At 34.9% G+C, this 24,556-nt stretch overlaps 1 protein-coding gene and 1 long non-coding RNA gene across 2 annotated transcripts; both read left to right on the forward strand.

Moving 5' to 3' along the window:
- The first annotated feature begins 6,911 nt into the window (after positions 1-6,911).
- LOC109214352 lies at positions 6,912-11,889 on the forward strand. The gene is made up of 2 exons (XR_002066167.1): positions 6,912-7,324; positions 11,501-11,889. It is a non-coding gene; the product is annotated as an uncharacterized LOC109214352 (long non-coding RNA).
- Positions 11,890-17,211: 5,322 nt separating this feature from the next.
- LOC109214354 (60S ribosomal protein L23a-like) lies at positions 17,212-19,436 on the forward strand. The gene is made up of 3 exons (XM_019378258.1): positions 17,212-17,355; positions 18,230-18,593; positions 19,145-19,436. Exons 1-3 carry the CDS (start codon positions 17,340-17,342, stop codon positions 19,227-19,229), a joined length of 465 nt encoding a protein of 154 aa, XP_019233803.1. The 5' UTR covers positions 17,212-17,339; the 3' UTR covers positions 19,230-19,436.
- The last annotated feature ends 5,120 nt before the right edge of the window (positions 19,437-24,556 follow it).

Raw genomic sequence — 24,556 nt, forward strand, 5'->3', positions numbered from 1 at the left:
TTATATTTCATTGCAGCAACATAGATGGACACGACCTTACTTGAACAGGATCTGTTCTATAGGCTCGTACCACTGTATCCTTGAGTTCTAAGGAGACAGAAAGCCAAGTCTGGTTGATGAGGCATGGCCATTGGACCAGAGCGTGATTAACAGCTCCCACAGCCCACGGGTTATGGTGCCGTAGATGATCGTTCTCAGTCCCAAAGTCTAATGGCTGTCTGACAGACTCTTCAATTTTTTTTGCTATTTTTCCTGATTTACTATAAGTTGAAAATAACTAAGGAAAGATTCCATGGTCTTTAGTTTATACTTGATGTTTCATGTATGTCCTATTTCAAGGAGGCTTTGTAGAAGTTATTTTTTTGTGTGCGACTATTATTGATGTAGGAGGCTAAATTGCATATTAACTGCATCATAGTTAAACTAGTATTGTTAATGCTACGCTTTATTAAGCTAAGCAGCAGGATTTGGAGAAATACTGCCAGTCATGATTTTGTTATTAATTTGTTCTATTAATACAGAGAGATATATGCACAAGGAAGATGCATAGTGTTTGGTCAAAGGTTGAGTTACATATTAGATGTGGTAACTGTGGGAAGTCTCTGAAAACTTGAAATCCAATATTGACATACAAATCGAAGAATGATCACTCAGTCCCACATCGTCAAGTGAAGAAGATAGAAAAGTAGTGAAGGTATACTATAAAATAAGGTCAAGGACAACGGAGAAACATACTTACCTGGACGGGGTTAATAGGCGATCAATAAGGCCCATGGCCTAGGTTGGTGACCTCAATTGCACTTTGGAGGAGTGCCCGCCTAAGGTCCGCCCAAGTGATCGAGCCTACGTCATAATTTGTGGCTGCGGGGGCCTGCGTTTGCGCGGCCCCTACCTAATCCAAAGTCTAATTATTTGCCAATTTTTCTTCTGTGAACAAGACAACAATCAGCGAATTGTCTGGTCAGTAAAAGCGACCGAAGACTTCGGCCGGTATCCAATAAAAAAGAACTTTGCCGAAAAAACGGGTCGAAGTCGTTCGGTTTTATCCAACAAAAGTCATTGATAACTATAATTATGTAACTAAAAAATGCACCATTTGAGAATTAAACCGGGGCATGTATAATGGTTTGTGCATTTTGGTTTAAGGCTTTCTTTTATTTTATTTATACTTTTTAATTATATTTTCGCGCAAAATAACCGATCGATTTTGGTCGGTTTTTATTAAAAATAAAATTATCGAACGAAATCAGTTGGTTTTTTAATATGACCGACTGAAATAACCGATTCGGTCGGTGTTGAATATTGATTTTAATTTATTTTAAATGAACATACGACCAAAGTTGGTCTGTTTCTTGAAAAATAAATTTTGTGGGATACAAAAATAGTTTCCCGTATTTTTGCGCAAAAAAATCGACCAAAGCTGGTCAGTTTCGTAAAAAAGAATTGAGAAATAAAATATCTTATAAAAATCGACTGACTTCAGTCGGTTTTTCGCCCATTGTTTTTACTGACCGAAGTCGATCGGTCGGCCGCGATCAATTTTAACCGAATTTTTAGTAGTGAATGGCCTAGTGAGTAATCTTAAGAAAGGCTTTGTGGATATCTTGTTTAACTCCTTTATCTGTGTCTAGGCAAATTGTTGTATGGTCAAAATCCGACCGAGGAAATTCAGTACGAAGGGATGATTATCGTGAGTAATTTGTAACTTCTCATGGGTAATGTGGCCGAAGTCGGCCAGTGATCAATGGAACGAGTCGTCAAGCGGTCAACCACGGCCGAGGTCGAGTAGAGCAGATAGAAGCAACGGCTAGTTTTATATTGGGATCTTCAAAGGAAATATTCTCTTAAATATTCTCTCTTTTTGTACTTTTAGGGTTTTTTGGGAATATCCCATATAAATAAAAGGAGAGATAAGTCAAAGAGCATGTAATATCCTATATAATAAGAACATTTTTGAAAAGTAAGCTCTCTAGATAAATACAAAGAACAACTTTCTGGAGAGATTCGACCCTTTTGGGATTCTCTATTGTCATTTCCACCAAATCCGAAAAAGTGCTCAATATTCTCTTATATCCTTGTCACTCATCATTGTTAGAGGGAAGAATCATTCACCTCATTCAATATTGGGTGAATCTTTCTCCTTATTTACATTTAGAGAGCTGTGACTTTCTAGTTTAGACTTCTCAATTGGGCCAATTAGTGGTTTCAGCATACGTCAGCTTGGCCTGGTTTCTTCAAAAGCTTACCATCTGCAGGAATCTCGATGGTAACTTCTTTCATCGCCCTACTGCTACTAGAGGAACCAATTTTAGCAAGGGAAGCTGTGGCAGTAGGAACAGTCGAGGAAGTCAAAATAGCCATGGGCGGAGCAGTGGCAGCAGCAACAGGTACGGGCAACTGAGATTCAATTGGAGCAGACATAGGAAAAGAGGCAAGAGGCATTTCCTCAGAAATAAAGCCAAAGCTTTCTTCATCAAATCCACGAGAAAAGAGTCATGGGGTTCTGCAGGCGTCTTTTCATCAGAACTCACTAAGGTAGCACTCTCAGGCTCGAGCACGGGAACAGAACTAGGAGGGGGAGTAGCTTCGTCATCTGAAATGACCCGTTTTCTAACTCGTGGCATACAAACTAACGAGCCTTTGTCCCGTTCCTCTTCATCTTCAGAGTTATGTGGTCTATCAGCTTTTCTTTTTGACGAGGAACTCAAGATTATCTCTTGAGCCTTTGATAAAGAGAGCCTCGAAGCAGTGATTGATGCAGCACTCACACCCCGAATGGGAAACCCTAATAAAGAAAAGGGTTAATAAGTGCCAAGATAAAAATGAAAATAAGGAAGAAAGTGAAAGAGAAAGTTACCGTGAGTTTACACTTTCCATCCAAATCTGTTTGAAAGATATTTCTAGGACCTTTCTTCCATTGGAGCAATTGTTAACAATTTTTCTACCCAACCACGGAAATCAGAATTTCCTCAATAGATCCCATAGTTGCTGAAAAAGAAAAGTAAAACAGTTACGAGAGTACAAGTTCTTCACAAAAAAAAAGATTGGAAGAGAAACTTACGTGCAAAGTTCCACTTCTCAGGGAAGGGCATGTTTCCTTCACCTACTAACTCACTTGCAGGAGCAGCAACAAATCGGGCGTACCAGCCATGATCTTTGGCGTCTTCAGAGCTAACCAAACCCTCTTACTTCTCGCCACGAGAGTAAAAACCCCATGACGAAATAATTTGGGAGAGTAAAGATGAATCAGATGATAAAAGGTGAAGGGTAAAATCGCCAGATTTGACAAGTATCTAAGGCATGCCACAGCCCTCCATATAATTGGACCACTCTGTCCCAAACACATATCAAAGAAACGGCAAAACTTAATAATAACTGGATCAATAGGTGGCCTAAAACCTAATGTGAAGGGGTATGTATACACAAAAGAAAAACCATCTTTAAAGGAAGTGATCCTTTGATTCTCATTGGGGGCCAGAATCGGGAAGTCAAATTTCCAATAGCAATCTCTACGCACAATAGAAACTAAACCCTCAGTGATCTGGGAAGGGTAAACATCAGCGCGATCGTGAGAAGTCATGGAAGTAACCTGATTTTTAATTAGTTCTCTATCTGTGACAAAGGAAAGTTCAGTAGGAATAATCTCGTCGACAGTAGGTTCACGAAGCGGTTCACTAGAATCTCTATTTCTAGCAGAAGATTTATGTGGAAAAAAAGTCCTAGTTCTAGAAGAAGATGGAGGAGTAGAACTGGGTTGAAAAGAAGAACCACGTACAGAAACTCACCCTAAACTACGCAACCTACCACCTCTCCTACTTCTAGTAGGAGCAGAAGAAAGGGGAAGTTCGTCTACAATGAGAGCTTTTTGAGGATTAGGATTTGAAGAAGACATAGTTGTATGAAGAAGTAGAACGTATTGAAGAACAAGAACAAGATGTGAATAAAAAATACTGAAGAAATTTTTTTCGTGAAAATAAAGGCAAATTATGTATTTATATGCGGAAGCAACCGTCATGCAAAAAAGTAATGATGGAAATGTCATTACGAAAACTGTCACTTCGTGACTGATGCAGCCGCAAAAAAGCCTAAAACCCGCTGCACAGTTGCAGAGCCAATCGATGACTGCCACATGTCACATGCATTAAATGGAAGTGACATACGATGCATCGGTTCAGAAGAAGGTACAATGGTACGTGAGAAACGACGGCAAAAATTCCCACCATAAATGAGATCCACTTCCCAAATATTCAATTGCTGAATAATTGGTATGTGGGGGAGACTATCTGTATTGGGAAAAATAAATATTGCACGTGAAATTAATTATGTGGCTGACATGGCAAGACATGTGGATCATTAGAAAAGTGACAGCTGGAGAAGAGTATTAAAAAAGACGCGAGTCTTAATAGGTACGAGCAAAACGTCTAAGAGACGAGAAGAAACGGTTGCTCGTGTCTCTTTAGCGATTTGAAGAGGCACCGGTGGAATGAACCAAGACAATAAAAAGGGAAGATTCATTAATCTTCAATTAATGAGCATGAATGATTACAAACGTTACAGAATCTTCACGAAACAGTTACGATTACCAATTATAACGTTTCATTAATGTCATTAGTGCTCATAATGACTCGATCATAAAAGGAAAAAGACGTTGTACTTAGAGATGACTATATGAGAAAAAGAAATGTCATTTGTATGGACATGTTCTGATTATTATTGGAATACAAATACAATTATTTACTTTTGCTTTCTACTGATTACTTTGCTATTCTAATTTTCTTTCTTACCGCAAGAATATTGATTTTCTTGATTATCAGTAACCCGCGTACTTCTAAAAATAGGCTTTGACCGAAATTCCTATTTTTTGGTTAAACAGATTGAGTATTTGCCACCCTAAGGCCTTATCTGGCAAAAAAACAAAAAAAAAATAAAAAATATAGAAGCAGTAAACAAAAAAAGAAAGTGGGCCCCGGCTAATGATATGTGTATTATGCAATAAAATAAATAAATAAAAAACAAAGGTATAGGTCTCTTCCAATTTTTCTTACCTTTCTCCTTTTTCCGAAAAACCACCATTTCTAAAAACCCACCTTTCTGCCATCCTCCTCCATCGGCACCGGGCGCGACCATTCTCCTTCCTCGTGATGAAAAGATATGATTATTATTGAAGGATTTTAGTAGTTAATTATGACTAATTAGTGTAAAAGTATAAGATAGAAAAAAAAGAGTAAAAATTATAAAAGATAGAAGATTTGTGACGTGGTGCTTATGTGGCTCGTGGGTAAAATACCTCATATTATGATACAGATATTAATATTTAGAATAATTCCAAATAAAAGAGTTTAGGGGATAAATAAACGTGCGTAAAGTTGCAATGTGCAAGTGGAACTTATGTATTTTTCCTTTTATCTTTTATACAAATAGCTTGTCTTGTCTAAATCCCAGTTGTACTGAATGAATTTTCTGAAAGAAAAGTTGAAATATAAACTCTTTAATTTTCAAAAAAGAATGCAATATTGGAAAAAGAATTACTCAGAAATTGCATAATATCATGCAGCCGCCACTAACGTCAGAATTAGAACATCTTTCGATGTTGACAATAACATAGCTTGTGGTTGTCCTTTTTTATATCGACCTGTAAACACAATAAAATAATACGTCAATTAAATAGTACTTTCTATTTTTGTACTGTCCAACGTACCACATCGACAAGCAATGTAGGGAAGGAAGTATTATTTATATAACAGTGAAGCAACTTGGACGGATACGACCTTACTTGAACAGGATCTGTTCTATAGGCTCGTACCACTGTATCCTTGAGTTCTAAGGAGACAGAGAGCCAAATCTGGTGGATGAATCATGGCCATTAGATTATAGCGTGATTAACAGTACCCGTAGCCTTCTGGTTCATGGAACCGTAGATGATCTCCAACAATGGTGCTTGAGATGGTCTAATGGCTATCTGACAGACTCTTATATTTTTTTTGTTATGTTTTTACTGGCAGACTCTTATATCTTTTTTGTTATGTTTTTACTGGCTGGTTGGCGTTCTAAAGCCGATTAAGTTCTAATTGCATAGCCTTCGAGTTATGGAACCGTAAGCCGATTAAGTTCTAATTGCGAAAGATTATGAATATGAGAATAGATTTTTTTTTTTGTGAAATTTTCTGTGTTTTATTATCTGTAGTAACATGTGTATTTATATAAGTATTTGTGTAAAGAAAGAAAAAGGAAAAATAAGAAAACCAGAAAACTAACTATACAGCTGTCCACTCCTTATTTGCTATGTAGAAACCAACTAACAGAATAATATTCTTCTCTNCGTAAGTTAATCGATGTAAGTTCGGGAATGAGATTTATTTTGGGTATAAGTATTATGCTATTTCATATAAGTAATTCATGAAGGTGAGAGGAAAAGCAAATCGAAGAAATGAATTTCGTCGAAGCTTGTCAATTTGGGATAAATACAGTCCGAGCTATAATATCCGGTATTTATAGACTAGTACCATACAAGGTACCACATGACCATGATAGTGAAGTGTATAAGGTGTGTTAAACGTGAGTAGTATAAGTAATTTGAGATAATTCTTAATTATGTGAATAATTGATTAATTATTAAATTAGTGGGGGATTAATAAGTTGATTAAGGAGAAGGGGTGAGAATTTGGATAAGTATGCTAGTAACGTCGCAGCACCCCTCAAAATCACATGGTGACTCTTTAAGGCTCTATAATATGTGGATAAATTAAAGACGTGAGACTTGGCATTAAGTCGCAAACTAAGTCTTGGAAAGCCGGACTGTCCTTATTTAATCCATCATAAACTTGATCAAGGGACAAGATTAAGCCATGTGTCAATGTTGAAGCTGAATTAGACTTTGTCCTAGAGATGTCCGAAACATAGTCTAATGTCCTTAAACCTAAAGTGTTCTGTCTCTCATTCTCTTCTTCCTTGTGAGAGTGAATAGCCGTCATTGACATCTTCTTTTCCTCCATTGATATCTTCTTCTAAACACATAGCCTGTTCTCAGCTCCAACAATGGTGCCTGGGATGGTCTAATGGCTGTCTGACAGACTCTTATATCTTTTTTGTTATGTTTTTACTAGCTGGTTGGCGTTCTAAAGCTGATTAAGTTCTAATTGCATAGCCTTCGAGTTATGGAACCGTAAGCCGATTAAGTTCTAATTGCATAGCCTTCAGGTTATGGTACCGTGGATGATCGTTCTCAGCTCCAACAATGGTGTCTGCAATGGTCCAATGGCTGTCTGACAGACTCTTAAATCTTTTTTTGCTATGTTTTACTGGCTTGTTGGCGTTCAAAAGCCGAGTAAGTTCTACTTGCATTTGCACTTACATGGAGTAAAGTATTATCTTCAGAATATAAAAGCAAGCTAAGTTACTTATAATCAACCAAGCTAAAATGCAGGAAGTGATATGTCATAAACATTTATTGGAGAGTCTAGGGCATTAGTCTTCTGAAACGTATTTTTTGTAGAATAATTAACTCAAATAGCCACCTATCCAATTGCTTAATTAAAAATAACCTATAATGATGTAATATAATATAATTCATATATAATATGCAGATAACTGTGTATAATTTATGTACATTAACTAAAAAAATAAACAATGAATCCAGCCGACTATTTGTGTAAAGATCCCTTTCTTGTAAATACTTGATCATGACTTAAAAAGGTTATGCATATTCTTATGTTATAAACCTGTTACAAACCTCATCTTTTATTCCATCTTGATATCGACTCTAGAAAGCTCAACGTATAAGTGAATTCACATTATTTCCTACTATTGGATAAATGTAAGATTTAGAGAATATTTATTTTAAAGAAATTGATAGAGAATTAACAAGGTATGAACCCTAGAGATGAAGAAGAGTTAGAAGAGATGAACTAGAGAGAAGTTAGAGAGAGAAATAAGCAGTAGGAAATGAAATCATATCTATTGCGTGTGTTAGAAAATATGTTGACTTACATTATATAGGTAGGTAATTAACTAACTGATGGAATCCTAATTTTTGTTAATTAACATAGACAGTGAAATGACTATTCTACCCTTTCTATTTTACACTTAAGTTACCCCTTTCTCAACATTCCCCCTCAAGCTAGGTGGTGCAAAAATGTTGAGAGCTCCTAGCTTGGAGATTAGATGTTCATGTTGAAATCTGGTGAGACCCTTGGTAAGAATATCTGTTGGTTGATCTTTGCTAGGAATGTATCTTGTTGCTATCAGACCTTGCACTATCCTTTCTCTTATAAAATGACAGTCTATTTCGATGTGTTTAGTTCTCTCATGGTATACAAGATTGGCTGCAATCTGCATAGCAGTCTTGCTATGATTGTACACTCCAATAGGTAGAGTTACTTCAATCCCAGTTTCCTGCATCAGTCCTTGTATCCAAATGGGTTCAGCTACTATGGCTGCAATGCTTCTGTATTCAGCCTTTGCAGAGCTCCTAGATACTATAGCTTGTTTCTTTGATTTCCAAGCAACTAAGGAGTCTCCAATCTTGATTAAGTATTCTGTTACTGATTTTCTGGAAATTGGACATGCTGCCTAGTTTGCATCATAGTAAGCTGTGATATTATTGTTGGTTGAGCTTGATAGCAGAATTCCTCTTCCAGGTTGATTCTTGACTTACTTAACAACTCTCATAGTTGCTTCCATATGAGATCTTTTAGGTTGTTGTAAGAACTGACTGAGGGTTTGAACACTAAATGAAATATCAGGTCTCGTCATTGTTAGATAGAGTAGTTTACCTATCAATCTTTGGTAAGATTTGATGTCAGCAAAAGGTTCATCTGCTAACTGACTGTCATTTTTACAGTGATAATCATACTCTTTTGTTGTCAATTTAGCATTAGTGTCTAAAGGAGTTTCACAAAGTTAAGCAACACTTAATCGAAGCTCATAAATGAGTTCTAGTGCATATTTCCTTTGGTGCATCAGTATCCCTTATTTAGATCTTACAAACTCAATACCTAGAAAGTACTTTATCTCACCTAAATCCTTCATTTTAAAAGCTTGTTGCAATATGCTCTTTGTTTCTTCAATGAAACTCAGACTATCACCTGTTATAAGCATATCATCAACATATACTAACACCATAGTAGTACCTTCAGATATTTTCTTAATAAACAAGGAGTGGTCAAACTGACTTTGCTTGAATTCAGACTTTGTTAGGGCTTCGGTCAAATTTACATTCCACTGTCTTAGAGCTTGTTTTAGGCCATATAAGGATTTGATGAGCCTGCATATTATTTTCTTCTTCCCCTGGCTCTTAATTCCTTGTGGAAGCTCCATGTATATTTCATCATATAAATTTCCTTGAAGGAATGCATTATACACATCCATTTTGGCGTATATGCCACTTCTTTCCTGCTGCAACTGCTAGTACTATTCTTACTGTCTTCATTTTAATTACTGGAGAAAAAGTTTCCTAATAATCAATTCCTTCCTTTTGACTATATCCCGTTGCTACTAATCTGGCTTTAAATCCCTCAATTTTACCTGTAGCCTTGTACTTTACTTTGTAAATATATTTACACCATATTGGTATTTTTTCTTCAGGAAGAGAAACTATATCCCATGTATGATTACTTTGTAAAGCATCAATTTCTGCTTTCATCGCTTCTATCCATCTTGGACCTTTGGCTGGTTCTGAATAGGTTGTAGGCTCAGTTATACTTGAAGAAGTGGCTATGTATGCTTGATAAGCTGGGGACAGTCCTTCATAAGTAATGTATTTTGAGATAGATTATGGAACCTTTTGATGAATATTAAGTGACACAAAGTCACTCAGCCATATAGGTGATCTTTTTTCCCTATAAGATCTTCTATATCCAGATTGGACCACTGGATCTATGATCGGTGTGAATTCTGTAGATGGCATCTCAGTGGCTAGGTCTTGAAATTCTTGAGCTGTATTGTGTATAGTTTTATTACCAAATTCTTCATATCCCTGAGGTAGCTCCTCTATAGTTTCTAAGGTATGGTTAAGTTCTGGTTCCACAATATCACTTGAAATTTGAACTGATATTTGATCATGTGCTTGTACACACTGAGGTACTGAACATTGAATGTTCTGTAAATGTGAAGTTATTGAGGTTGGGAATATAGGCACTGAGTAGTCTTCTTTCTTCTTGAAAGGAAAAACATCTTCTCTGAACACTACATCCCTATTAACAAAGAAGGTCCTATCCTTCGGGTCATATAATAGGTATCCTGTTTGAGTTTTTGCATATCCCATATGGACTACAATTTTGGTTCTTGATAACATTTTGTCATGTTGTTGAACTAATTTTGCATAACATAGGCATCCTAATACTTTCATATGAGAATAAGAAGGTGGTTTATGATATAGTCTTTCATAGGGAGTTTTATTGTTGATAACAACACTTGGTATCCTGTTTATGAGATAAACAGTAGCATTCACACAGTGACCCCAAAATCTTATTGGTATTTCAGCTTGAAACCTAATAGCTTTGGTGATTTCTAGAATATGTATGTGCTTCCTCTTAGCAACTCCATTTTGCTGAGGAGTATAGGCACATGAAGTTTGGTGAATAATCCCAAGTTTCTTAATCTCACTGCATACTGAGTGTATAAACTCAGTGCCATTATCAGTTCTGATAACTCTAATTATCTTGTCAAATTGAGTTTTAACTAATACCAAAAATTGTTGTAGTAATACACATACTTCAGATTTCTACTTGAGCAAGAATACCCATGTCATTCTTGAAAAATCACCAACAACTGTCAAGAAGAATTTATTACCATCATATGTAGGGGTCTTATATGACCCCCATAGATCCATATGTACTAGATCAAATCTACTTTCAATTTCAATACTACTAATTGGAAATGGTAACCTTGTCTGCTTAGCACAAGGACAAACTACACATTGTTTTACAGTATCAGCTATGAGATCTGCTTTACTATGATCTATGAAGTAACTTCTTAAGAATTGTAGTTGAAACATGACCAAACCTTCTGTGCCACAATTCAATATCTTTTGCTGTAGTTGAAATTGTCTGATCCTTGTCTTTTATTCCATATGTTACTGCTAAAGATGTTCCAATAGCTTATCTTTCTAGTATGTAAAGTCCATCATCTGCTCTACCAATTGCCCTCACCTTCCCACTGAAGAGTTCCTGAAATACACAGAAATCAGAAAAGAAGGTTGCTGAGCATTGCAATTCCTTTGTCAGTTTAGACACAAATAACAAATTAAATTTAAATGATGGAACATAAAACACATTAGTAACTGTGTTCCCTTCTGATATAGTGCTAGCACCAGTATGAGTAACATAAGAAATATCTCCATTTGGCATAAATATCTTCTTTGGTTTTTCAGACTGAAGAATAGATGACTTGTTTAACATATTCAGATCATCTACCATGTGATTAGGGCTCATGTCTATTATCCACTCTTGTAGACTACTAGAAACCATCAGAGCATAACTAATACCTGTTGTATTGGCTGCAGGAGTCGACATTGTGCTGGAAGACTGGCTAGTTCCTGTTCTATTGAGAAGCTGAAGAATCTGATCATATTTCTCTCTAGAGAATGTGCAACCTGTCATCTGATTGAGTTGATTGAAATTAAGACCAGCTATAGATCCTTGGTCCTCAGTAGTTGTAGGAGCTTGATTTGTATTCATAGTCAAATTCTGCAAATGACCCCTTGCATCATTGTACCCACTGTATGTCTGTTGCGTTAGATTGTCTGTAATGACATTGTAAGTTGCATTGTTTCCTGCTCCCCCTTTCTTCCCTGGTCTGTAATCAGGTGGATAACCCACTATTTTGTAGCAATTTTCTCTGTTGTGACCCTTGAGTTTACAGAAATCACTGAATGTTATAGTTTTTCTTGAACCTTTGATTTCCTGTGGATCTTGAATACATTACTGCATCAAAGTTTTCTGTCATCATTGCAGGGTTGGTTCCTAAAATTCCTGTAGAGGCTGCTATACATTTCTGACCTTCATCACTCATTATCATAGCATAAGCTTGATTAACTGTAGGTACAAGACTCCTCATTAAAATCTGACTTCTAGCCTGAGCATATGAGTCATTAAGCCCCATTAAAAATTAATACAACAAAATCCTTAGATTTAGGACAATCACAGCCCGGTGCTGGTACCAAGGCTTCAAATAGTCCCACATATCCTTAAGTTTTGAGAAGTATACAGATACAGATGCAGTACCTTGAGACAGAGTTGCAATTTCTTTATGAATGTTAAAAGATCTTGAACCATCTACCTTCAGATAAATCTTCCCACACTACTTGGGCACAAGAAGCATACATGATTCCTCCAAGAAGGTTTTTAGAAACAGAGTTCATAATTCAAGAGAGTACAATTGCATTTACTCTTTCCTTGTGATACCATAAAATATTTGGAAATTTTTCTTTCTTGCATGTACCATCAATTAATCCTGACTTGTTCTTACCTATTAAGGCAACTCACATAGATCGATTCCAGATAAAACAATTTTCAATACCTGTGAGTTAAAATGAGATAATTTGTATATCACTTACAACAGTTGGAGACAAGAACAGTGGATGATTAAAATCGACTCCAATTGGTTGATTTCAAGTTCCAATTGATGAGTTTCCAACTCCGAAATTCAGTTGTTCCCATGCATGTTGCTAATGAATTACACCTTGACCCAGATTCTGTTGATTCTGCTCGTTTATCTTTGAACAAGAATTCACAAGAACTTTATGATAAACTTTCTGTAATTGCAGAAAAGATCGATAATTTTGAACTAGATTATCAAACTCGTAGGCTCTGATATCATGAAATTGATTGAGAATTAACAGGGTATGAACCCTAGAATGAAGAAAAGTTAGAAGAGATGAACTAGAGAGAAGTTAGAGAGAGAAATAAGCAGTAGTAAATAAAATCATATATATTGCGTAGGTAGGTAATTAACTAACTAATGAATCCTAATTTTCGTTAATTAACATAGACAGTGGAATGACTATTCTACCCTTTCTATTTTACACTTAAGTTACCCCTTTCTCAACAACTAGTCTCTAATTTTACTTTAAAAATAAGTTATTTACTGTTATTAAAATAAAATAAACTCAACTTGAACAAATAAATACATGCAATCTATATGATTGGCAATCAATTAATTTGAAATTAGGCATTTTAATTGATTAATCATATATTATACATATCCTACAAGATGTTAATATTATGCATACTCGGTCCGATAGAATAATATAGCATACACTACAAAAATAAAAAGGAATCTTACAAAATATCACAAATAAGTTCCAACTTACCAACCTCTAGCCTTTAATCATAGACTTACCAAAACTAATCAAGCACATATAAAAATTAAAAACCAAAATAAACAAGATTCTTTCTCTCAAAGAATCACACACAAAAATCTCCTTCCATATCTTTAAGCGTGATCAGCAACATTAGATGCAAGACGGAAAGAAAATTTCATGGATAAGGTAGCAAATAAGGTGATATATACATTGAAAACATATAAGTCAATATACAAATTTGGAAAAAGATTGGAAGTGATTTGGAATGATTTGGTATCAAAATTTGTAATTAAAATCGTGTTCAAAAAATTATTCTGCAACACATATATCAAACATGTATTCACATAGGTATACATGGATATACACGCAATACATATTTAATACAAATATGATACACAGTTGATACACATATAATTTTTTTTCAAACTTCATCTTCTACTTCGAATTTTCAATTCAAACCACCTCAAAACTCCGCCTAATCATCCCAAAACTGAGATTCAAACTCCTTAAGATGTATCCAATCTATTCTAATAACACCTACTAAAAAAAAGCAAAGATTTGACCCTTTTATTTTGCTACAAATAGCCAATTGGTTAATATTAATAATATTTTATGAATTGGCTAATTTTTATAATAAACTACTTATAAATGGATATAGCTGATAGTTTCTCAAAGTAAAATACTTTGAAAGTTAGAGTTTAACATTTAGAATTTTTACCTCCTATAGCAAAGGTTGATACCTTATTTATTTTAAATAAATACCCTTTTAAAAAATTATATTCCATAACTACCTTTTGATTTTTATAGCCAAATATCTATTTATGGTTACCTCCTACCCTTAAGCCATAAATACTCTTTGTATTATTTTTTTCTTTCATTTTTCTCTCTCATTCTATATTTTATTTTTCCACGTCTCTTTCTTTGCGGTATTATTCTACAGTTATGGGCTCTAAGTAATCTATCCACATTGATTGGTTTTGATAGAGTAGGCAATCAACCAAATATTGGATGTTTTCCAGGTATTCAAGTCTAGTTGATTCTACAGAATTCGGCGATGCTTCATTATGGTGGTTATTCTCTTCCTTAGATTCATTACCTTTCGCTAGCCTATGTCTGCCTTTTGATTGGGTAAGGAGTCGTCTTCTATCCACTGACCTCTGTAATTATGCATCGGGTTTTGAGAGTTTCGAATCAGAATCGCGGCCCTCTCGACGAGACGACATTAGGTTTGTTCTTGAACAAAGAAGACGGAGTTTGGGCCTGAGCAACTTCTGTTAGCTTTTTTTAAGTGTATTTCAATGTATCTCGCTGTATTTCGTTGTATTCATTGTCTTTTTTTCCATTATATTTCAGTGTATCTCGTTTGTATTCCATATATTTTATTGTATTCACTGTCTCGCTATATTCTATTAATGTATTCATATATTTTTTTAATTAATATAATTTATGTATTCAAATGTATTATATAATATCTCTGAAGATTGCTATGTTTTTGGGGTATTTTTTGGTTGAAAATCTTTTTAATAACTGAAGACACAAAATTTGTGTGTTATAATTGAGTTTGTTGAGCTATATTAGGAGTCTATTATGTTAATTGATTCACTTTCCGTTTAAAAACAATGTAATCCCCTGCTTTACGCCGTGAATACAGTCGAATACAATAATCTGTCCAGCTGTAATTCTATGTTTCACGCCATGAATACAGTCGAATACACTCGAAAACAACAACTGATTAGCTGGACTGCCCTGATTCATGTCTATTTTTGCTACTGTATACATGAATACAGTAGCTTAAATACATCTAATACATCTTATAACAACAGAAAACGTATCTACAATCCGTAATATAGCAAATGATATCTATAGATAACTAACTACCACTAAAAGATAGTGCTTTATGAAAATTTCTCTTTAAATTTTGTCCGCGACTTTAAAAGTTTGTAGATATAAGACCAAGCGGCATAACTTTGAAAAAGTAACTCTTATGCCTCAATCCAGCTTAACTTTGAACAAGTTATGCCCTGCAGACCTATTTTTACAAAACTTATTTAAACGGGAACAAAAATTAAACGGAAAAGGGTCAAATATATCCCTCTACTATCTGAAAATGATCATTTATACCCTTCGTTATACTATGGTCCATCAAAGCCCCAGCCATCATAAAACTGGTGCATAAATACCCTTCTGCCGTTAGGACCATCCACCATGGCAACATTATCACATGTGGCCTGACATATTGCTGAGATGAACGCCACATGACATGCCACCTCATCACACCTATCCCATTTTACGCCTACCCTACTCGTTCTTCCTTTACCTCAGAAATTAGAAGATTGAACTTTTACGCAGTGTACCTCTGAGAGAGATAAGAAGAAATGGTACATTACATATTTTCCTTGCTTCTATCTTTGGTTTATTCCATGGATGCTCAGTCCAACTCAGATTCTTTTTCATCATCAAATCTAAGAATCATTGTTCAGAATAAACCTTCACAAGCCCAACTCTCTGAATTGAGCATAAAATTGTGGCCAAGTAAGCACACCTACAAGTCTACAACCAAAGGATGTTTCTCATTGTTTTATTTTCTTTGCTTTATTTTTCTTGTCTCTGTTACATTGGCAATTAAGCCTCATGAGTTTCTCTTTTTCTCTTTTGATGAATATAAATATATGGGCTTGTTCATCCGAAAAATACCAATTAAAGTTTGATGCAAAAGAGATATGTCATCTGTTGAGTTATTATTTGAAGTTTGAAGGTGTTGAAAATTAGTTGATTGAATCTGTCTGCCATTGGATGAGTTCTCTAGGAAGTTATCGTAGTATTGCCGGGTGATGCGCCGTCGATGTTCCAGATCTTTACCTTAGAACTGCATTCATTTTTTCAGCCGCTATTTACCGAACAGATCCAGAACTCAATCTCAAATTGAAGCCGCTCTCTTCTTCTTCTCACACGGCAACAAATTTGCACACCCTAGAATATATCATCAGCCGAAGCCTCACTATTTTCCTCTTCTTTCTTTTATTTATAGAAATCAGCGATTTGATAAATTGAATTAGATTCAGATTAAGAATAGATTATGTGTCTAGGAAGATATCAGACAAATAGAAAGGGAGATTAATGAGAATTGAGAGGAACGGTGACAGAAGAAGGTGATGGTGGAAGAAGAAGTAGGGGAAGGGTATATGGGATAGGTGTTATGAGGTGGCATCCATGTAGCATGCACCTCATACGTCAGGCCACGTAGGATAATATTGCCATTGTGGAGGGTCCTAACGGTAGAAGGGTATTTATGCACCAATTCTACGACGGCGGGGTTGTGATGGACCAATAGTATAACGGAGGGTATAAATGATCCTTTTCGAATAGTAAAGGGCTTTTTTTAACCCTTTTCCGAAAATTAAATAATAGCATGAAATGGTCTTATTTGTGCAAATAACCCAAATTTTCAGCAGGTCTAGGGCAAAACCGGGAAAAAAATAAAAAATAGTTATATTTACAACTGATAATTAAAAAATAGCCACAACTTCAAATGTAATCGAAATTTAGTCACTTTTTTATTTAAAGATTCAATTTTATTACATACGAGCTTCCAGCATAATGTGCTGGAGTTCCAACATATTAAGCGGGAAGTTTATATGCAGGAGCTCCATAATCCAGCATATTATGCTGGAACTTTCCGTGTGCTGGAGTTCCAACATAATATACTGGAAGTTTATACGTAGGAGCTCCATAATTCCGCATATTATGCTGGAACTTTTCGTATTTATGTAAAATAGTAGCGGCTATTTTTCAGTGATTTTACAAATGCTGGTTATTTTTGAATTACCAGTCCAAAAACTTTCTAACCTGGCTCTTTTGTCCAAATTTTCAGTAGGTCTATGGACGTGCAATAAAATTGGATAAAACCACGAGAAAACCCAAATCTCTAGAGGAAGCCCAATAACAACCTTTGTGTAGTACAGCAGTGGCTATATCCTTGTCATTTTAAAGCCCTAATATTCACCGGCGGCTGTAAGAATTCACGTTGCAGTAATCAACAATGGCACCCGCCAAAGGTATTCTATGCTTCAATGAACTTTAATATCTTTAGTTTATTTATGAATCTATCCCCTGAGTCTAAATATGAGTTCTTATGTTGAAATAGTAATGAGGTTCTACAACAAAAATCCTGTTCCTTTATTTATTTTTGTTAGCCTTGTACTTATACTTGGATTAAGATGGGTTTGAATATAGTGAACTAGATATGGAAGATTCATATAGTAGAAAGAAACAAAATGTTTATCTTTACCATTTTTTGATAACATAAAGGAAGCTCTGTTTGTGTTAAGTGTGAAATTCTCAACACCCCCCACCTGCGTGTTCAAATTGCCTGGTAATGTCAAGTAATAAGTTCCTAATTTGGTTTCTGATTATTTTCCAATCAAACCATGAAATCTAGGACCATTAGAATTTGCATTGATGAAATGGTTTTTTTCAGTAATAGGATCGATTAGAAGTTTATATTTGGAATTGCATCACGGGTCAGTTTTTGTACAAGCATGATATAGCCGTGAAATTAGCCGCTGGTGCTTGCATTAGGGTAGGCTGCCTGCCTACATTACATCCCACTGCGGTGCGGTCCTTCCCCGGACGCTGTGTGAATGCATTATGCTTCATGTACCAGACTGCCCCTTTATGATATAGAGTTCTATGGCAAGAATTGCTTACTAATTTCACTTTTTTTTTTACATTTTTCTGTTGTATGCCAATCTAATAGCAGAAAATAGGTTGTTTAACTTGTAAATGGTCCATGCTAGGAAATTGTCCTTGCTATGAAGATAGGATTTTGGACATGTGTATCTATTTCTTAAGATGGTAACCCTGTCATTGGCGTCAAATGTATTCTGTGTAACTACTATGACACTATTATATTCTATATTTTGGTTCAAGCTGTTAGTACAAAAAAGGCAGACCCCAAAGCTCAGGCAGCAAAGGTTGCCAAGGCCGTGAAATCTGGCTCAACCTTCAAGAAGAAGTCAAACAAGATCAGAACAAAGGTTACCTTTCACAGGCCTAAGACATTGAAGAAGGAAAGGAACCCAAAGTATCCCCGTATCAGTGCAACTCCAAGGAACAAGTTGGATCATTACGGAATCCTCAAGTATCCTTTGACCACCGAGTCTGCAATGAAGAAGATTGAGGATAATAACACCTTAGTTTTCATTGTTGATCTCAAAGCTGACAAGAAGAAGATTAAGGATGCCGTCAAGAAGATGTATGATATTCAGACCAAGAAAGTGAACACTTTGGTCAGGTGAATACCAAAAACCTCTGATAGTAATAGTTGCGATAACATAAAAAACTTGGAATCTCAGATGGTCTTTTAGTAGTTGTCATTTATGCTAATCTAAGGGCAAATATGCACATTCAATTTAATAAGTATTAGTTGGTTCTCGTTAATCATTATCATCATCTATGTTACTTGAGCCGAGGGTCTATCGCGCCTCTCTACCTTCACAAAGGTAGGGGTAAGGCTGCGTACAAACTACCCTCCCCAAACCCCACTTCTGGGATTTCACTGGACATGTTGTTGTTGTTCCGAGGGTCTATCGGAAAAAGCCTCTCTAACCCACCAGGGTAGGGGCAAGGTCTGCGTACACACTACCCTTCTCAGACCCCACATGTAGGATACTAGGTGGTTGTTATTGGTTACTATCATCATCTATGCATACTAGTTAGTAGTTTAGTTAATATCTGCTATGTAAAATTCTATATTGCCAAGAGCTTCTGCTTCGTTGGTTCTTGCTAGTAAACGTTATGTTCTTTGAAAGTTGTTGACTGTAAATATGCATTAATTTTGAGCAGACCTGATGGAACCAAGAAGGCGTTTGTTCGATTGACACCAGACTATGATGCATTGGATGTGGCAAACAAGATCGGAATCATCTAAATAGGAACTCATTTTCTCAGCAAAGATTAGCTCCTTTGTCAATTTTGTTAGCTGTGTTTGTTTTAAATACCATTAGTAATATTCCTTTAGTTGTGACTGTTAATTTGAGAGCAATATTGGCACCTTTTGGTTAAATGTCTCGTTGGTTTACTTACTGCTTTGTGAAATACCTTGTTTCTATAGCATGTTAAATTCTTTTCTTACTGTTCTATTTTCTTCCCTCTTCTCCGATAAAAATTGCATCGAAAATTCTTAGAGATTAATATTGTAAGACATTTGTTGTACCAAATTTTAAATTCGTTATCTTTTCTTTCGTTTTATCCTATTTTTCGCGAGCACTCAACAAATTGCCGCGCTCTAATTGTGGTCCATTTGAGATGGTACATTGTGTGTAGAGTGGATTTAGAATTTGATTATTGATGGATTAAATCTAATATTTATTAAAATTTTAGTGAATTTATATATATAAGTTAATACTCTTATGTCGAGAAACTTGATTCGGTTGATCCTCAAATTACATAATATAGCTTTTGACTGGTCAAAATTAAGAGCATGTTGCATGCTCTTCAAGTCCATTTTCATTTGAAAGAATTACAAGAAAATACACGTGGCTAATAAAAAATGGCCCATATTTTTAAGTTTTACCCGACCTAGCCCATATTGTACATATTTTGAAAGCACTAGCAAATTCAAAATATGTTTTCTTACAACCATTACTTCTAAAAGCTATGGAGTTAAATTTATGTTGTCACAAACATTGTTTTCACTCTCTTTTCTTCTCACATCTTCTACATATGCTTCAAGGGGCCGTCCACCACTGTGTCACCTGGTTGCAATGTAAAAAAATTGAAGATTCAACATTCCACCATTGAAGGCCATTCAAAGCTTGGCATTCAAAAATAAGATTTTTTTGAGTTTGTTAGTTGTTTGGATTGGATGTAGTTCCAATTGATTAAAAATATCAAAAGGAGTTCAAAATTTAAATTTGAAGTGATTTGGAGTAGATTTGAGTTAATTTCAGAAAAAACCGCAAGGAAGAAGACGAAGTCGGTTTTTTATATAATTATGTATAATCTTGTATAATAGTGTATATGAGTGTATAAACACATCTTATACATCATTATACGCTTTATACACCTTATACAAGCGTTTGTAGACGAACTTCTTCAACGATTTTCAGTTACAATTCTTGTTCAAAATCAGTCCAAATCTCCATTAAATGACTTCAAAGTTTGTATACAACCTCCTTATACTATTGCTAATAATTCTAGATAATACCCACTCCAAATTTCTCACAAAATCAAATTCGGAATCTAAACCCACATATTTAAGCTTGTTAAAAACCTAATTTTCACCATCCAAATGAATTTTGTTTGTTGAACTAATATTAGGGTTACAATTACTGATTTGAAAATTAACTTAAAAGCTTGAGCAATCTTTTTTAAAAAATTAAATAGTAATTTTGAGAACCTATTGGAGTTGGATGTTCAATCTTAGCCTATTATTTTTGGGCTAGTTGGTTGTAAATTAAAATATGGGCTATAAAATTGAAATGTAAGGATCCCAATTGTTCTTATGTGAAATTTTCCCTTTTCATTTTCCTAATGGAATCTTTTTTTTTGGCAAAATACATAGGTTACCTCCTGAGCTATGGACCAAATCCCTGTTACACACTTTTTGCGGATGAAAATTACCTTACACACTCAACCTTTCCAGGAGACACACCCCTTTTCTCTTGACCAATTTTTCAAAACATGTGTAATATCACGCACCAGTCATACAACGACACGTGTCAATTGACTTAAAAAATGAAAAAGAAAAAGAAAAACAAACCCCACCCAACTTTTTTTTTTTTAAAAAAAAGCAAAAATGGGAAGGAACCCATCTCCTTCAGGCTTCATCGTGCCTTCATTAGAGCTTTTCAGCTCATATCTCTTCCTTCATCGACATTTCTCTTTCATCTTTCATCCATTAACATACACATATTCAAGAAAATATTATAGATAGACGAAAAACATAACCCACTTTTCACCGTCCCATCACCATTACTCACCTTCCACAGCCTTCTCGTTATCTCCATTGTCGCCGACCACCATAAAACCCAGACCTCCACCTTGCAATTCAAACAAAAGAAATAGAGACCCTAAACAACTGCTCCTACCTTCTGATGCATTTTTTTTTTGTTGAAATTTTTTGAGATATAACAAGTGGGTTTTTTCCATGGCTGCCCCATTGAAAAGGAAAAAAAGAAGAGAAGATTCTTCTACATTGTTCTTTCAATCTCACTTAAAGATTTCATTACAAATTCTTCTACACTGTTAAAAATTTCTTCCTGAATCGATTTTTCCAAATAGTTTTCCTTGATCTATTACAATTTTAACAGATTTCTTAATTGGAAGTGGATAAAATGGATAGTAAACATCTATATTATCTCCAATTTGAACCACATTATTTTAGAAAAATAAAAAAAGAAAGATATTGGAAAAGGACAAAAAGAAAATTCATATAACCGTTGGATAAGTTTTATTAAATCTGGACCTTTTAAATAAAGCATCAGATGTACAGTTATTACGGTTCAGACGCCTTATTTTGTTTGTAAAACACGCACCTGCCACATAGACAAAGAGGTGTGTCTTAGGCACAATCTGGAAAGGTTGAGTGTGTAAAGTAATTTTCGTCCATAAAAAGTGTGTAACAGGGATTTGGTCCATAAATCAGGGGGTAACTTATGTATTTTGCCTTTTTTTTTTTGAGAAACTTTCATATACTATTATTGGTTAGAGCCTAGTAAGTATAGTTTGTCTGATTACTATTCATAGTACTATTTAATTGTTACTAACTTGTATCACTTGTATTCAAACGCGCAACAAATATATTATGTGTCAACTCTATTCGTTCGCGCAGCGAATACAATGTGTATCAATTATATTCGTTCGTGTAATTGTATTCATTAGTGCAACGAATACAATATGTATTAACTGTATAATCAAAGAGAAATACAAGCTGTGTATACAAATGATCGACCGTATACATAAGTTTATACAATGGATGCAACATGCATCGATTGTATTTGTTCGCGCAACGAATATAACTAAGGCGAAATACAGGAAAATAAAATGTTCTTATTGAGAGTTGAACACAAGACCTCTACTAACTAAACGTGCGCTCCAACCAACTAAGCTACAAAAGCTTACTGGTCTATTGTTTCAGTTAAAAATAACTGATCTCTTATTTCATGAATTTGCTATAAAATTTAAATATAGCTATAACTGGTAAATTTACTGAAAGTATAACACGAATAACAAATAGTACAATATAAATATTTAATGTGTCAAGTAATTTGTTCATGTGTTAATTATTTAATTTCCTTATTTTTCACCTAAGCTTGATCCCATTAACAGTGGACCAGCTAGACGAAAAATAAAGATGTGGTTGAGGAAATAGGAGAAAAGAAAACCAAAAATTGTCACTGGGGTACTTTGAAGCTATATAAAAAATAGAAAAAGAACCAAAAGCACAGAGTTAAAAAAAGAAAGTCAAGTAACTTATAAACTTTTTCTTTTTTTTTGGCATAAAGGTTTCCTGGCCACTTAATCTTGTATCGGTTTGTAAAGTCGATACATAAACTTATATTTTTTTCATTTGAACATTTCAACTTGACGGGATGAATACTAATAAACACATTTGACCATTGACCAAGTTTATGTGGAAGTGGCACAGCTGACATGGCTAAATTCTGTACAAATCACGCTACCAAGGCGCGTGAATAGTTTTATTTTTATTATCAAAATATTAGAAATAGAATAAAATATAAATAAGAAAGCAAAAAAGACTTTTCTCTCTCCCCTTCTCTTTTCCCCTCCCATCCCACCTCTCTCATATCTTTTCCTCCCCTTCCCCGTTTTCTATCCTACTTCCCCTCCCCTTCCCCGTTTTTTTTTCCCTTTCTCTTCCCCATTCACTAAATGGCCCATTCACAAGGATGGCAAGCACAAATCTAAAAATCGTCCAAATTGTTATGCGTTGATTTACTGGAAAAAGAAATGAAAATTGAAATTTCTAGATAATCTTATGTCGTTTTCGTGAATTTCGGAAGCATCAGCTTGTCTCGAACTTCCAACAACTGCCTAGGTCAATACGAAATAAAACAAGGAAGCTACCAACATATCACAACAAATGAACAAAGCAAGAGCAGTAGAGCTCGAAAAGAGCAGATTGCTTAACACATGCTATATACACAGGCCACAGTTCAGGGCAAATAAACTTTTTGGACTTGCCCCCACACACAAAACGTCAGACAAAATAGTCAAACTCACATGAATTCATGCAAATTTGTCCAACTTAGCTTTTTGGATGATTTAGGTTGGTGGAATACTAATAGATTTTACTGAAAAATACGGGAGAAGGGGGGAGGGTGTGATTCGGTGGTACGTGATTATAATTTGAATATGAAGCTTTCTTATAGAAGGAAGAAGATGATGGTGCTTGAAAATGGCTGAGGTTTGGAATTGTTGGTGGACTATTAGCTGTGTATGGTGGAGAAAAAAGAGAAAGAAAAAGAAATTAAAAATTTTAAAGATTTTTTTTTTTTTAATAATATAGGACCCACAAATCCACATGTCATATAATAAAGACCAAACGTGTGACATGGCATTCATGTCAGAGTGATTGGCGAACATGTTCAACAGAAAGTGTTTATTATTATTATTCCGTCAAGGTGAAGTATTCAAATGGGAAAAATATAATTTCATGTATCGACTTTACAAACCTGTACAAGTTTAAGTGGCCAGGAAGCCATTACGCTTTTTTTTTAAACAAAAAGTCCTTTCTTTCAATCAATTCCGCCTCGAAAAGAAAGATAAAGTAATATTTTCCTTTAGAAAATATAAATTTTTAACGGGGTACTCTGTGAAACATTAGTGTGTTACTGACACAAACAAAGATTTGATTAATTTGAGTTAGAAAAATATAGATTAATTAAAGTGCTAAACTGGATCTTAACAGGATGGATCACGTGATTACTTAATTAGGTGATGAAAACACAGGCATGTGATTTACACGTGCTATCGTGCAGAGGCCGCAAATAACAAGATGATGCAAATCACTGAATCCTCATTTTATCCATTCTTCAATTTTATTTTTGTATTTATCGGAATGAACAAATAATTCCGGACTTAATAATCTATTAAATGCTGATTAAGGTGTGTTCCATATGAAGAAATATATTTTTGGGAAAATATTTTTAAGAAGAAATTTTATCTTACTATTCTATACTCTCAAAATTTTTTACAACATTTTCATATGATTGTCAAAGAAAACATAAGCAA

Source organism: Nicotiana attenuata, unplaced genomic scaffold, assembly GCF_001879085.1.
Source record: "Nicotiana attenuata strain UT unplaced genomic scaffold, NIATTr2, whole genome shotgun sequence".
NCBI classification, from domain to species: Eukaryota; Viridiplantae; Streptophyta; class Magnoliopsida; order Solanales; family Solanaceae; genus Nicotiana; species Nicotiana attenuata.

Coding starts and splice junctions, on each gene's coding strand:
- LOC109214354 (XM_019378258.1), top strand. Junction 18,594..19,144: donor AAAGTGAACACTTTGGTCAG/GTGAATACCAAA, acceptor AATTTTGAGCAG/ACCTGATGGAACCAAGAAGG.